Source organism: Furipterus horrens, unplaced genomic scaffold (assembly GCF_987537825.1).
Source record: "Furipterus horrens unplaced genomic scaffold, mFurHor1.1.pri manual_scaffold_5, whole genome shotgun sequence".
Classification (NCBI taxonomy): Eukaryota; Metazoa; Chordata; class Mammalia; order Chiroptera; family Furipteridae; genus Furipterus; species Furipterus horrens.
The window spans coordinates 111,338,548-111,355,242 of NW_028327175.1; the positions used below are offsets into that span (position 1 = coordinate 111,338,548).

At 45.6% G+C, this 16,695-nt stretch overlaps 1 protein-coding gene across 1 annotated transcript in view; it reads right to left on the reverse strand.

Annotated features, from left to right (window-relative positions):
• Positions 1-4,377: 4,377 nt before the first annotated feature.
• The window catches only part of ABAT (4-aminobutyrate aminotransferase), an 87,094-nt gene continuing 74,776 nt past the window's right edge, over positions 4,378-16,695 (reverse strand). Inside the window, exons 12-16 of the mRNA XM_090277038.1 lie at positions 16,362-16,499; positions 15,363-15,530; positions 13,952-14,098; positions 8,900-9,011; positions 4,378-7,583 (exon numbers count right to left, since the gene is read on the reverse strand). Of these exons, the coding sequence (XP_090133164.1) occupies positions 7,462-7,583; positions 8,900-9,011; positions 13,952-14,098; positions 15,363-15,530; positions 16,362-16,499 (687 nt within the window). The 3' untranslated portion in view covers positions 4,378-7,461. The remainder of the gene's footprint in view (positions 7,584-8,899; positions 9,012-13,951; positions 14,099-15,362; positions 15,531-16,361; positions 16,500-16,695) is intronic.

Below are 16,695 nucleotides of genomic sequence, written 5' to 3' on the forward strand. Positions count from 1 at the left end.
GGCACACAGAGCAAATGCATTATCCATCCCTTTAGTCCTGAGCTAAAAAATCACAGATCTCCATATGACAATGGGAATTGGGATAGGGCTTCTACAACGTGTGTAGGGCAGCACCTGTGAGCTATGCAAAAAAAAATCCCAAATCAACAAAGACAGCAAAACTCGCTTGTGTTCAATCCCTATAGACTCTGGTAGAAACTGGACATCTGTATTCTTAGGCTTCCCGGGTTATTCCAAGGGATCCCAAGTTTTGAAAATCACTGTGGGGTTTACCCTTCCCCAAAGCCAAGCAGCAGCTTCTCAGAAAAATGGAAGTGGTTTTTAGATTCAGGTGGTGGATGTACTGATGAGTACCTTTGACAACAGTTCTAAAATAGTAATCTAATAGAAATACGCAAGCATACATATGAGGATGTTCGTTGAACGTTTCTGATAGCAAAACAAACAATAGCACCAACAAAAGTGGAAGTAAACTAAGTCTCCATTAGTAGGAACACGGTTAAATAAATGTTGGTAAACTAATTGAAAAATAAAACGGTAGATCCATACTATGGGATATTACATGGCCCTTAACAAGTGTTAAATTGAACTGTATTTGCTGATCCGGAAAGGTAAGCATGGGTCAGTGTTATGTAGAAAAAACAAGCCACAGAACAATATAGTTTTGTGTGATCTTGTTTTTAAAAATGCACACCTTCCAAATTGTTAACAGTAATTAACCTCTGGGGAGAGGTCTGGGGGTGGAAGGGAGTTGACGAGATGAAGGGAAGACTTCCAGTTTCAACTTTGTAAACTAGTATATACAATTTTCATAATGAGTTCTTAACATGAAACAAAATGCTGTAATAAACAGTCTCTTCCATCCTTTCCCCCTCACGTTGGCTTTCTAGGTAAAGTTTCTCAACCATGAATTTTCACTTTGGACTTGGAAACCGTGCTAACAGTAGGAAACGTTCAGTCATTGAAAGTGTCAGTGGGACATAACTGTGTCCCTTGTAGACTGGTTTTCCTTCCTGTCTGCTGAGAACCGTGTCAGCTTTGCACCCCCCGTACCACCCCTTGGCTATGTATAATTTAGACGCAGGGAATGGTGGTCTGTAGCATGTCAGTTTTCATATGGTAGTTGCTATGGACTGAATTGTCCTCTCTAAAATCACATGTTGAAACCGTAACCCCTAATGTGATGGCGTTTGGAGGTGGGGCATTTGGGAGGTGATTAGTGTTAGATGAGGTCCTGAGGGTGGGGCCCTCATGCTGGGATTCATGTTCTTATATGAAGCAGACAAGACTGGATGCTCTAAGGAAGGCCATGTGAGCACAGCCAGGAAGAGGTCTTTAACAGGAATCTAACCATGGACTTCTACCCTTCAGAACTGTGAGCAGTAACTGTTTGCTGTTTAGGCCATCCAGTCTACTGTATTCTGTTAACAGCAGCCTGAGCTGACTAAGGCAGGGGCCTCCAGACCGGGGTGAGGTCAGCTCTCACTGGGGACATTCATATTGCGCACAGCTGAGAGCTGCTGTCCTTCCTATGTTGGTTACCAAGAATGAGACCTTGTCATAGGGCCAGAAACCCCACCCCAGCCCATTATTAAATGACCATGTTTAATGCACTCCCCAGAGCAGATCTGGTGTGCTTAGCTGCTCAGGGGGCCAGCCTGGGGTGAATTGTCCAAATAACTAGGGTTGGTGCTTTCTTTTTGCTGCTTTATGATTTCAGGACTTGTGAGTCTCCAGATGGAAAGCAAAGTCCCCTTTGACCCCCAGGAAAAGTCCAACTTTTATGGCCTTGTTTTGATCCTGCAGCATTCAACTATAAAATCTTGGCTGATTAGAATTAGTCAAGCAGGGCTGATACCATCTGGCCCTGTTTGTACCAACTCTGGTGACAAAACATCCGTTTTACTTATTAACAGTTGAAATATATTCCAGGATTTGGCTGAATTTACCTGTGTTGGGAAGTAGATTTAATATTTGCAAGTGGGAACTTAACTGATAGAAATATGTTGTTCAGAACCACACGTGCAACACTATTCAGAGATGAAGTGGCAAAAGGAAGTATCATGTATTATGCACCTACTATATGCCAGGTGATTATTACATGATTTTATTTAAACCTTCCAGCAACTGTTGAAGTTGGAGAGCCAGAGAGAGGCAGTTATATGTAGGGCGAAGCACATGGCTTTGAAGCAAGACTTCCTGTTTGATTCCCAGCCCTGGCACTTCCTAGCTGTGACCTTGGACATTATACAGCCTTTCTTCACCTGTGAAGCAATGATAATAAAAGTACCCACTTAGGGTTGTTGAGCGGACTGGCTTACTACATGAAAAGCACTTAAAATAGTTCTTGGTCCACGGGAGCACTCGATGTTAGCTAGCATTACTGTTACTAACCTCATTTTGCAGATGAAGCTCTGAGAGGTAAAATGACTTGCTCAGGGTCATCCAGTTAGAAAGTAGCTGAATATGGTCATTCTACTGCCTTGTCCTGCCTCCTCAGCAGAGAAGTACAGAAAACAGAAAACAGCAGAAGTTTTTAACAAATAGTATTTGACCATGAGGTTCTGGCACCTTCCACCCACCTGCCTTAGGCCTGTATATTTAGGATCTCGCACTAACACTGACCAGTTCAAGTCCATGTACCAAGGCCAGTGGCCAGGCTGGCTGTGAGAAAGGTCATTGGTAGCCTCTATCCTTAACCAATCCCACACTGACTGTATGTGCACATGCAAACACACATTTGGTTACACACATGCCATTTTTCATACATCTGTGTGTATCCTGGCTTCCAAGCTGTGTGATTTTGAGCTTTAGTTTCCTCATATTAAAAACAAGCATAAACACATAGCTCATAGGTTTGCTGTGAAAACTATAAAGCACCAGGAGAATGTGCTTGCACATTACAGATGCTCAGCAAATGAGAATTGCTACTATGTGTGATTTAAAAAATACATTAAAAAATATTTTATTTGTTTTTAGAGAGAGGGGAAGAGAGGGAGAAAAATAGGGAGAGAAACATCAATGTGGGAGAGAGAAAGTGACTGGCTGCCTCTCACGTGCCCCCAGCTGAGGACCTGGCCTGCAATCCAGGCATGTGCCCTGACTGGGAATTGAACCGGTGACCTTCTTTCTGGTTTGCAGGCCAGCACTCAATCCCCTGAGGCATACCAACCAGGGCCAAAAAGTACATTTAATGGTAGATATTGCCTTCCAAGTCAATTCTTTCATAGATGCGTCAGATGTCCAAGCTGGGAGATACCTTGGAAATCATGTGGTCCGAACCATAGATTTTATAGGTGAGAAAAATAAAGGAGATGGAAGGCCATGGAGACAGCTGGGAGCAGAAGTGAGAAAACCCACCATCCCTGCTTCCAGGTCACGACACCAGGAGGATGAAGATCCAACTCACTTCCACAGGTTCTTACTAAGCATCTGTTCTGAGCCTCCCTGTTGATTTCAATCAGTCATCAACTTATCACCTTAATAGGCCATGGAGAGAATCTGAATTAATTGGTTTGGGGTAGGGCCCTAGCATTAGAATTGTTTAAAAAGCTCTTTAGGATGACTCTAAAGTGCATCCAGTGTTGAAAATCACTGTCCTGTATGGTTTGGATTCTGTGTTTTTCTTTCCCTCTCCATCCCATTCCATTATTGTCCTAGTTAGGCTACCAGGTCATTTTTTTTGATAGTGGCAGTCTCCCCCACCTCCCTGTTTGTCACGGTGAACATGCAAGACAATATCTAAAATGCATGTTGGAATATCCCTCTGCTCCAAACCTTTAGTTGCTCCAGCACTGCATGGAAGGCCCATGTCCTTCAGCACAGCACAGAAGGCCCTCGGGATTGGAGCCCTGCCCATTTCTTTGGCCTCGTCTCCCGGCGGTTCTGGAATTGCTCTCGTTGTGACCTAGTAATGCCGAACAACGCAGAAATGCCTTCTGCCTCACCCTACCTTTGTACCTTCAGTTAGCTGTTCTCTTGGTCTGGATGCTTTCTCTCCCTCCTCTGAGTCCCTGGGGCAGTTCCTACTCAACCCTGAGGAGGAAACTCAGGGGCCCAACTTCCACCCCAACTTAGGGCCTGTTCTTAGTGCATGTACAGCATCCAGGGTCTTCCTGTATCCTGGTCCTTACACTGGGTTGATGTGACCTTTGTTCTACTAGGAGGTGAACTGAGAGTAAGGACCACACTTTGTCCATCCCTATCGCTTGGTATGTCTTTGATGAGCCCTGGAGAAATTAATGGCTCACACTCAATGCAGGTAGAATGTTCCCCAAAGACATCCCTAAGAGGTATGTATAATAGGTGCTTAATAAGTACTTGCCAAATAATTATTTAAAACCGTTTCCAACCAAAAAGGCCACATTCACTCTGATGTTTCCATTACAAATATATTTTTTTAAATTTAACAATACTGATTAACACAAGAAATATTTAATTCATGGAATTGTGCATATGGTCATCAGTTACATTGTCACATGTTAATTTATCATTTATTGGCACTGTCAACAGAATACTGTAAACAAGATCACTTTGTATGCATAAGTCAGCGATGATCCCTAGCTGTGGTTTTTCTACTATGAGCTAATATATATATATACACACTATATAGATAGGTATAGATATATTAATGTGCACAATTTTGCATGGTTACTGAGTGTCAGTAAAAATTATAAAAAAACACCCATTTATAATAAAAGGGAGGATGTGCTAAGACTTGCTATTACTGGACCTTATTTTCTGTAAAAGTGACGAGATTTGCTAGAGATGTTTACTAAACTCTATGGCACTGATGTATGATGGATCCATTTCTAGTCCCTCAGCCACAGAAGCGCTTCTCCCTGGGCTCTGCCTTACATGGTAACCAGTCCACTGCCCCACAGCCACCCCGAGTATTCACCAACCTCTTTCAAGTTCCTATGATCTTGAGCTCTGCTCAGAATTCTTTTCCTTGACATTTTCCCATACAGACCCCTACCCCAAAAGCAGATGTCTCAGGAACTCTTTATGCTTCAAGCCAGCAAGAACTTGATACATGGCTTAAAAAGTTTTACAAGAACATCTTCTCTTGGTAAGGAGTGAATAAGTCTGGAAATGATTTTCTAGATAAAGTGGTTTCATTTTTCTGTCAATGCTCTCTGGGGAGAGAACAAAATATTAGAGCCACTTTCCACCGAAGAGAGCCAAGCTTCTGGTTGTGCCTTAGTTTAAAAACCTTCTGGATGTCAGGAATCTTTATTGTATGTTTGCATCCAGTGCTAAAGTTCTCAGGAGATATCGTACTCACGCCAATAAATGAATTATGGTTTGGTTTGCATTTTGCTTGTTTGTTAAATAAGGCCCCTTGACTCCTGGGCTATTGCCTATGGAATGTGGACCCCAGTGAAAGGTGTGAGACCATGAACTGGTAGACCTTTGCACATGCTGTTTGTTCCTTTTCTGCAACACCCTTCCTTGCCTTGTCTGTTTGATGGCCTCTTTCTCATTCTGCAAAACCCTGCTCAAGTGTCACTTTCTTCTTGAAACCTCCTCTGGTCCTTAGGTGGATTGGGGCACTCCCCCTGATTTCCTCATGCTTCTGTGCATACCTTTGTTACAGCACTTGTCGCTCAGCTTTAATTACTGATTTAAGAATCTGTTGTCCACAATGGGATGTGAATCCCTTGAGAACAGGGACCATGTTTTATTTCAGGTTTGTAATCCTAGTGCTTAGCACTAGGTCTGGGACAGAGCAGGTATTCAATGCAAGTTTCATGAATGAATGATTTAATAAATGTAGAAACGAGTGAAATGTCACAGAAATGGGGAGGCATACATCTCCACTTGAGTAAATGGCCTTAAACACAGCAGAACTCCTTTACAGCAATGGCTTAGCACTGACTGCAAGAATGCAAAGTGCACTGGAACTCACAGGTCTATCCGTGTCTGTTAGACATGTTAGTTCCTTTCGTTCTCAACAAAAACAGGTCAAAGACCAAGTCTGCTGCAGAGTGCAAGATGAAAAAAAACACTTTGAGGTCTTTGGGTGATTATTAAAAGAGCAAAGTGCTGAATGGAGAATCTTGATATGTCCATCTTCCCAAATGGGCAACCAAAGCATTGGGAGATGAAGTGGCTTCCTTTTGGAGAGAGAGTACAACAGGCCAGACTTTCTTTTTCTCCCCACAAAACAGTCCTCAATGCTGTAGGACTACCAGCTGCTCCTTTTAGGAGCCTATGAACTTAAATCAGTTCCAAGAAAGTCTAGCTTTCAGCAGAGAACCCTTAGCCTCAGCCATCATGCAGTTAAGCCTTTAAGTACCATGTGCCTGGTAATCTCCACACCGGCTCAAGTTAGAAAAACCTCTAATATGGAGTGGCATGGACAAGGAAACCACCTTGAACCAACAGCCCCCCCCCTTTTTTTTTACCCTGCGTGGAGCTCTGGTGCCTTTAATTCATGATGCTTCCCTCAAGAAGAAATCTAGTTTAGAATTGACTGCCTTTGATGGAATAGCAAAGCTATTCCTCTGGCTGCTCATAAGTGGAGCAAAGAAGGGTGAGCCCAACTTAGAGAAAGCCTCCTGGGTGAGGAGTCCAAGAGGCAAAGCCCAGATGATTCGGAGACAGGAGGAAGTGACTATTGCCCCAGGCCCTGGGCTCATACTCCAGGGAGCCTGGCTTGTGCTTCTGACACTGCGGTTCACGTGTGTCCCTGTGTTTCCCCTGCTCAGGCTGCATTTTTGTTTCCAGAGGCCTCAGTTGATATTTAACAGTGGGAGAGAGCTTGGGGGAATGGAAGATGACAAGTGAGAACCATCCATGATGCCGCCTGGAGAGTCCACAAAGCCCCATAAAGAACAGAAGTCACAGTTCAGAGAAATCCCCAGATGCACTGGGAGGATGGCCCAATTCTTGAGAAGACCCTCTGGCTCAATCCTAATGCCCCTACAATCCTGCCTTCATGTGATCTGCCCTCCACTGAACTGTGCTTGGGACATGCTTGGAGTTCCAGGGACTGGGTGAGGGGCGAGCATATTTGTTTGCATAGGGCAAGGGAGCCAGCGTTCTTGATCACAGAATACGGCACTTGAGAGGGACCGGAACCCAGGAGTCCCAGTTACCAGTTCCATGAGCAGGGATCATTCCCTTGACTGGCTTCCAAAGAAATTGTTGGGGTTAAGGGTGGGCAGATATATGGCCAGGACCCTCATGGCCCATCCTAAGACTGTCCAGGGCTCAAGCAGAGTTTCTGAGCTTAGACCAATGGGCACTATTGGCTCTGCGGGGAGGAAAACCAAAACCAGTCCCCTCATCCTCTCCCCTCCCTGCAAGCCACCAAAAAACATCGCCTCCCCACACACCACCCGTCAGTTTTTGCATTCACCTCTGATACTTTAAGTGAAAACATGAACTAGGCAAACTAATCAATTTGACAACTGTTGAGATCAGGGCTTTTTCAGTGTAGTGGTAATGGCTTCTTTACTTGAAGTCAGCTAAGATGTCGCTGAAAATATTGAGGAACAGGTGTGCATGGTGATCTCTGAAGACCAGAGTGGGACGGAAACGAATGGATTTGTCTCCACAGCCCCCCAACACCACGCCTGAAAGAAATGGCAGGAGGTCGGTTAGGAGCTTGGGCTCAGAGTCACAGGCTGTGAGAGCCAGGAGGGCGGCTACATACAGGGCTACCCCCACCCACCCATGTCATGTTTTCCATCCGGGCTTCCAGATGTCCTTCCTTCCTTCCTTCCTTCCTTCCATCTGTATTCCCTTTCTCTCTTCCTTCATCCATCTCATCCATCATTCTTTTCCCTTCCTTTCTTTTTCCAACTTTGAATGCCTGCTCTGCTCCCCTGAACTAGGTCTGGTGATAAGAGAAATCCTGAAACAAAGTCCTTGCCTTTCAAAAACTCATGGTGTGGTAGAGAAAGAAAATGAGTAAACAAGTAAATTAGAAAAAGTAACGAAGGTCAGAAACATGCATGTGGGGCACAGCTGTCACTCAAGAGGGGCAGACCCCTTATTTTAAAGGGTGACTTTATCACTGACTTGCTGGGTGTCCTTGTCTTGGTTATTTAGCATCTCTGAAACTCAGTTTTCTCTTTTAAGGAGGAGGTGAATCATCCCTGCCCTTCAGGGCTAGTACACGGGTTCCATAAGATGGTACAAGTGAAAGGCACCATGCTTGACACATAGTAGGTGCTTTCACCTCATCACTATAAACTTTCACCTCACCCCACTTAAAACTCTCCCATGGCCTCCCATAGCTCTTAGGAAAAAGTCCAAGAATCTTGAATCTGATCCACAGACCCACACAATGTAGGCCTGAGAGACCCTCTCCCGCTTCATTCCCTCTAGCCCATTGGTTCCTAATCACACCCCATTCTTTGGGCTTCTCCAGCTCCATCCTGCTTCAGCTAATTGTACATGTCCCTACCTCTGCCTGGAATGCTCTTCCTGACCTTCTTCACTGAACCAACCCCTGTCTATCCATCAAAGCATAAGGTAAAATGCCACTTCCTCAAGGAAGCCTGCTCTGATTTCCTGGACATTTCCCCCAGCTATTCATTCTCTTAGGCCTTTTTCCTCTTTCCTAGGACTTATAATGCAACCAGTTGTTTATGAAATATTCTTTTTAATGTCTCTTCTTCTTGCTACACTGTAAGCCCCTTGAAGGAAGGAACCCTTATGGTTTTGTTCATCATTATGACTCCATTGTTGGTGGCAGTCATCTTGGTGAATATTTGGTGAATGAATAAACACATACGGAAATCCCCTAGTACCTTTCTTTTCTTTTGAGAGAGAACATCTAGAGTATCTTCAGTCCTGTGTACCATCTGCCCTGCCCCCCCCGCCCCCCCCGCCAGGGTAACATGGGGCACCGATTAGGCCCACCTTCCCCTTCTGGTCACCTTACCTTTGTTTCTGGCTATTAAAATGAGTTTATTCCGGATGGATTCATCTGGAGTGTCGAACGAGCAGAAGGTGCCTCGTCCTCTTACTCTGCTGATGAACTGTGGGTACCGGCTCTGCAACAGGGGAAACGGGTCTGGCATCAAAGCCTATTACCTGTGTACCAGCCAGCTCAGTGGCTGGGGTTCCTCAGATGCCCGCCAGGGTCCAGCCTTTGGGCCTCTGCATGGACTAGCAGGACCACTGTGGGGATTGGAGCTCTGTCTCTAGAGACATTCAGTCCTGGATTCAAAACCCTGGCCCCTCTCTCCATGCAACCTTGGGCAAATCATTTAAGTGGCCTGTGTCTCAGTCTCCTCTTCTGTAAACTGAAGGATATAAATGCAATTCATCCCAATGTGCTGTGGTAAGAATTTAGTGAGGTGAAGTCCTAAGCCCAAGGCCTGGCACTTGGCAGGCACTCAACAGCCATCTTTATTTATTAGCAATTCTAGAAAAGTGGTGATTGATTCTTCTAAGAAAAGAAAGTTCATACTCAATCAAGGCTTTAAGGTTGGGGGTTGTAATGGGATGAATAGTGGCCCCTCCCCAAATTTATGTTGACTTAGAACTTGTGAATGTGACCTTGTTTGGAAATAGGGTCTTTGCTGATGTAATTAGGTTAAGATGAGGTCACACTGGAGTAGGGTGGGCCCTAAATCCAACTACTGGCGTCCTTATAAGAAAAGGGAAATTTGATCACAGACACATACAGAGAGAGAACAGCCACGTGACAGCAGAAGCAGAGATGACAGCTATAAGCCAGAGAATAGCAGGGATTGCCAGCAATCGCGAGAAGCTAGCAGATTGGCCTGGGAAGGATTCTCCCTCAGAACCTCCAGAGAGAATCAACGCTGATGATGACTTCTTGCTTCCAGAATGATGAAAACAAATTCTTATTTTAAGCCATCCAGTTTGTAGTAATTTGTTATAGCAGCTCCAGGAAGCAAATACAGTCACCCAGAGAAAGGATCTTGGTTCCTCTGCACTCTCCATCGTCCGTGTGAAGGATAACAAACGGGCTTGGATAACCCAAAATAATTTCAGGCACTGGGGGCAGAGATGGGGACAAGTGTCATTTTGTTACAGCCCCTTAGTAGGAATTGAGGTGATGATAAAGGCCCCACATATATGCTAGGCACTCTGCTAGGCACTTATATACATGATCTTGAACCCCTACACCACTAGTGAAGGGCCCATTTTGGTCTCCACAGGTGAGGAAACGAAGCACAGAAGTCACTCCAGCACTCATGCTATTCATCCTTGCACTTGCTAATCGACTGGGAACCAGTGATATGAACACACTCCTGTCTCCCATCAGAGTGTGGAGGCCAGGAACAAGGCCTCATCCCTTTGGACACCCCTTTGAGGCCTTTGTGGCCTTTGTGACACACATACATGTGTACACACACAGTAACCGTTGGATTAGTTAATGGAAATTCCCATCTGCTCCTCACTGAATGGCTTTGATATTGCCTCTAGGCTTTTATATCTACAGGCATCCTTATATCTCACCCATCTGTCTAGTTCATTGTTTTAGGGCATTCCTGCAATCTTACCTCCTTATTCCTATAGCTTTGTAAGGCCCTGATAAGGATGCCTAACTGCTTCCATCCCTTTAAATGAGACATCTCAGGGCTTCTAAGAGCAAGATGTCAGTCTTGGCTCTAGGATGTTTCCATGGAAACCTTTTTTGTGGCATCGTCCTGCGTACGGAACCCACTGTGGACCCTGAGAAAGAAGACACCTACTAAGAAAGGCTCCTCGTGGCTAACTTGACTCAAATAAAACAAACAAACAAACAAAAAACCCGCAACAAAAAACAGAGCCTAGCAGCCTCTCATGCAAACCACTTCAGGGAGAAGCCTGCACTCAACTATCTGCCTGTGTGCTGAATTGCCTGCCTGCACTCCATTTCTGCCATCTGAGCCAGCCCTGATAAAGTTCCTGGAATCCTATTTCAACCAATGGGATTGAGGCTTTCTCCATCCAGTCAGAGCTGCATAGTTTCAATCAACCAGAGCAACTTGATTCTGACCAACTAGGACAGTGCCTTTGGACCAATCAAACTGTGAGGATTTGGAGTCCTTATTTGCATTAGGACAGACCAATTAGGGACCAGGGATGGGGTCTTCTGTCTATATAAGCCGGCTTCCCTCTGGTTCTGGGAGTGCACTTTTCCTTTCCACCTATGATTCTCCACTGAACAGAGCAAGTAGAACAGAGCTGTGTAGCTGGAGAGGGGCCTGGCCCCAGGGCTGATTCACAGCCATGCTGTATCACAATTGAGCTATTTTGCACTGAATGAAGTTTTCTTTTTCACCTTACCTCAAATTGAGGATTCTTCTTGGCAGCTGGATTGGCGCCAAGGACCATCAGTGGACACCACTTTGGGAAACACTGTCCTCAGATCAGGACAGGGAGCAGCCATGTTTGTGATGGCCCAGAACAACCAGATCCCCACCAAGCTGGGCCCTGGTTGCATCAACATCTGTAGGCAGGGCCCAGACATCAACCAGGGAAATAAAGGACACCTATCACTTCTGCCCCACTGGAGGACAGTGAAGGAGCACCGCAGCAGGAAGGAAGGGCCTGACCCATTGCAGAGGCTTTTTCTAGTGCCTGCTCCTGCCCAACCTCAATTTAAATGTAAAGCCAGCTACTTCCGGTCAAGATGGAGGCCTAGACTGACACACTCTGTCTGCCTCCACAACTAAGAAGGAATATAACTACCTCAAAACCAGAAAAAACCAGAAGTTCCAGAAAATAAAGCTACATGGAAGTCCAATGTATGAAGTTATAAACAAGTGGTGCTCATCCAGACGGGTAGGAGGGGCAAAGCCGGGGCGGAGAGGTCAAGCTATGCTAGTGGCGGCAGCTGCGGCGATGGCGGCAGGACAGCAGTAAGCACAGACACCCGTATTTAAGGGGAGGTGAGAAGTGCCTGGGGAGCACCCCCGGCTGCAGACCAAACCCGTCAGCTTGTGATTCCAAAGCCGGGGAAGACAGACCCCCATTGCCTCGGACTGTGAGGGCTGGAGGGAGTGAAGATGGAGAAGGAGGCTCCCGGTCTCTCAGCAGACAGTGCATGGCAGGAATCCATCTTGGACCCCCACCCCCGCAGAAAATGCCACAGTGTGGTGAGATGGGTCGCCCTGTTGTGATGAGTGCACAGGGCTCCGCCCCCTATAGCATAGGAGGTGTGACAGCCCTGCCCAGGAAGCAAAGGTAAACATAAAACTGTCAGGATGGCACAGATCATGATAGAGATCCCAGTGACGCAGCTGACCAGCCAGCAAATATTTAATCTAATGGACCAGCAGATAGGAAATCTTTCTGAGGCACAGTTCAGAGCTTTGGTTATACGAATGCTTACAGACCTAACAGCAGATCTTAAACAAGACAGGGAAGGAAAGAAGGCTAGTCCTGCTGAAATGAACAAAAACACATACGAAACTAGTGGTGAGGGAAAGAAAACCAGGGATCAAATCAACAAATCAGAACATAGGGAAGGAACAGTCAACCAGTGCAGAAAGAGAAAATGAAAAGTGAGGAAAATGAGGAGAGGATCAGAAACCTATGGGACAGCTTTAAGCGGGCCAACCTCCAAATCATAGGGTTCCCAGAAGGTGAAGAAGAACTAGAAATTGAAAAATTATGTGAAAAAATAATGAACCAGAACTTCCCTAACTTGGGGGAGAAAATAGAATTACAGGTCCAGAGAGTTCTATAAAAACTGAATCCAGGGAGAACCACACCAAGACACGTTATAATCAAAATATCAAAAATTAAGGATAAAGAGAGAATCTTAAAAGCAGCAAGAGAGAAGAGGAGACTTACATACAATGGGGTCCCAGTAAGACTCTCAGCTGATTTCTCAAAAGAAATTCTACAGGCAAGAAGGGACTGGCAAGAAATATTCAAAGTAATGAAAAGCAAAAACCTACAACCATGATTACTCTATCCAGCGAAGCTGTCATTCAGAATAGAAGGGCAGAGAAAGTGCTTCCAGGACAAAGTAAAACTGAAGGAGTTCATTAGATCCAAACCACAGTTATATGAGATGTTGAAGGGACTTGTTTAGGAGAAAGAGGATCAAAACTATGAACATTAAAATGAAAACTGCATCACAATAACCAACAACAGAAGCTAGGGAATCGAAACAAAAGCAAACTAAGTAGACAACGAGAGTGGGATAAGAATTATAGGTATGGGGAACATTTTTGGGGAAGGTCAGTGGGGACAGGGAAGGGGGAAAAGGGAGGGAGATGGTGCAGGAATTAAGAAGCATAGTAGGAGGGAGTAGAGTAGACAGGAAGATGTTGAGAAGAACTATATGCACAACCAATGGGCATGGACTGAGGGGTGGGGCAATTGGAGGGAGGGGGGTCACTGGGTGGAGGGGAGCAGAGGGAAAAGAAACTGGGACAACTGTAACAGCATAATCAATACAGCATATAAACAAAAAATGTAAATCCACCTCAAGAAAAGAAAAAGAAATTTTATCTAGGTCTAAATTGTCTTAACAGCCACATTTAGCCCCTTCATAGTCTTTGCAATCAGGCACATTTGGGTTTAAAGTCTATCTCCCTTGCTGCTGCTCACCTTACCAACCCTCCCTTTACTCATCTAGAAAATGAGAATAATTACATTTTCCTAAGTTCAAACTGTTCTGAGTTAGGGTTGCCATGTAAAATACAGGATGCCCAGTTAAATCTGAATTTCAGATAAACAACTTATAGCTTTATAGTATATGTCCCAAATGTTGCATGGGGTATACTTTTATACTAAAAAAAAAGCTGCTGTTTTTCAAATTAAACTGGCATCCCATGTTGTAATTTCCTAAATCTGGCATTCTGCCTAGGGGCAGGGAGCGGTCCCTGGAGCTCCTGCCTCTGCACCTGCTGCAGGGGTAGGTGCGCCACCATGCTGAAGGGGTCTGATGTTGCCCTGGGGACCGTGGGAGCTGTGGGTGGGGGACTGGGGGAGCTGAGGTGTGGCTGGGCGGGGTGGGTACCTGGAGGTCCAGCAGCCCCGTGAGCAGGGCCTTCCCAGCATGTGCTGCGTTATTCAGCAGGTCCTCCCGCTTGATGACATTGATGACCTCAGCCAGCAGCAGGTTCTTGGATGGGTCTCCCAGCCAGGTGTTAAAGATCCGGTATGGCTGGAACAAGGCATGGGGTGTTGGGAAGGCTTACACATGGGCACACCCTTCAGGGACCCACGCCCCCCAGGCACACTCTGTTCCGCATTTAACCCAGTGAGCATCTACTAAGGGTTGGGGAGGATTACACATACTATCTCATTAAATTCTTTCCATAACAACAACCCTATAGGGGGTATGATTATTAGCATGACTGTTAGGGAGACCAACTCCTCCCATGCTGGGAAATCCCTCAATCCTGGGGAAATTAAGATAGTTGACCCATAACTCTAATCATCATTTTATAAAGGAGGAAGTTGAGGTTCTGAGAGGTTAAGTGATTTTTCCAGAAAAAAATACAGCTCATAGGTGGTGGACTCAGGAGTGGATTGATGGCAGTCCGGCCCTCAAAGACAACCCAATTTATTCTTCCATGAATTATTCATGGTGTCAATGCAGCCAATGAAAATATAATTCCCAGCTTCTCTTGCAGTTAGGAGTGGCCATGTGACCAGATCTGAGTCAGTTTTCGAAATAGAAGAGTTGTGGGATTTCTGGGAAAGCCACTAAAGGTAAAGAGAGGGTCACTTTGTGCTTCCCTCCTTTTTCCTTCCTATTGTTTAGAGTGGGGATGTGATGGTTGGAGCTCCAGTAGCCATTTTGGACCACAAAGCATCCTCGAGGGTGGAACCTACATGTAGGAGTGGTGGAAGGAAGGATCCTAAGTCCCTGATAACTCTGTGTGTGTGTGTGTGTGTGTGTGTGTGTGTGTGTTTATGAGACTCCATATGTACACATGATAGTACAGTGTAATAGCTAAGGGCAGGGATCTGGGTTTGAATTCTAGCTTTATCATTTAATGGGCTATGTGATCTTGGACAACTTACTTAATCAATCTGAGATTGATTCCTCATTAGTAAAATGGGAGAGAAAAATAACACCTACTTGGTTAGATTGTTGTAAAGATTAAAAGTACACAAAGAGTACTTAGAACTGGGCCAGGCTCAGAGTAAATGCTCAGTTTACAGCAGCAGTTATTAACACACAGAAAAATTAGAAGACTGACAATGGACTGATATGAAGTCAGCCCTGCAGAGAGCAGGGGTGATTGTAATCATTGGCTAATTAAGATGATAAGAATCAGGCCTTAGAAAACTTCTGTGACACATTAAGTGTCCACTCAGTTCCTCGTCTGTGAGAAAGGCAAAGTTATGAGAAAGCAATGCTTCTTCACCCTTCTCCCTCCCTGTCCTGGAAAGGAAAGAAGGGTGGAGTTGGCACTCACGGCATTGGGCCTGAACTCCTCCTTGTGGAAGAAGCCTCCGGTCATCATCTTCTTGCTGAAGGACATCACATCTGCAGGATCATCCAAGCCCCAGTGCTCGTGGGCCCAGAACTTGCCAGTGCAGCCGCCTCCTGTCTGGACCTCATCCACCAAGAAGGCACAGCCATGCTGGAGAGAGAGGAGGGAGAAATACACACCCACCATAATCGACCAACCTCTGACCCAGTCACCCAGCCGGAGTCCTTGCTTTCTAAACTGCGAGCCAAGTCCATGTTTCTGGGCAAAACTAAACAAATGCTTAAGCAGGCGGTCCCACCAGAGCTGTGTCTGAACATTTTCTCCAGACACAGAATGTCGAGCTGAGCTGGAGCCAAACCAGAATGTTGAACACCCCCTGATCCAAAGCACAGCAGCATTCCTTGGCTTCAGTTCCTGAGCAAGCTGACCTGCTCAGGAGGAAACGTGGCCCTGCAGTGAGGCCTGGCACTGTTTCCCGAACATCTGCCATCAAGTTTGCCAGTCCTGCTCATCACCAGAACTGTTATTTACTTAGTATTTGTGTTTAAATCAAGTCATGTCATATAACCTTCATCTGTGAACTTGCTGGTTGGATGTGCCACTTGCACATGAAGGACATTAAAATAAACACGATATTAACATGAAGTCTGTTCATTTTGCCTCTGCTGAATGTGGGCCACACTGGACTAAAAGGTGAGGTGTGGTCTCTAGAAAGGAAAGGGTGGAGGCTGAGGCCTTCCCAGGAATGTCTTGATTATGAAAGCCTCTGACTAAGACGGCAGGCTGGATGGAGGCTGGTTTTGCAATAGGATTTCAGGAAAGAATTCTCTGTCCCTACCCCCAACTTCTCTTCCCATGAGGCCAATAGGCAGCCTCTGAACATCTGGAAGTTTTACAAGGATCCCAAAGCTAACCCTTTGTTCTGGGAAACCAGCTGGAAATGGCCTGTGGCCCTGTCCAGCCTTTGGCTGGTGCACTGACCTTCCTGGAGATGTCTCTCAGCTTCCGGAAGAAATCATCAGATGCGTGGTTGTCTCCACCCTCAGACTGGATGGGCTCCACAATGATCCCGGCCACTGTCTTCTTCTTCTTCCGATATTTCACAATCAGATCCTCCACCTGGGTTCCAAAGCGAGAAATGACAACGGCTTGTGGAGGTTCCTTGAGCAACACCCATGGATGGGCATGTGGAGTCCCATGACCCGCTGGAAGTTATGTTGCAAATGTGTTTGCGTGCACTTCCTGTGAAGACTGTGATTTCCACTCCAAGCCCCACGTGTGGATGGGAATGTGTCCTACTTAGGATTTGTGCTAG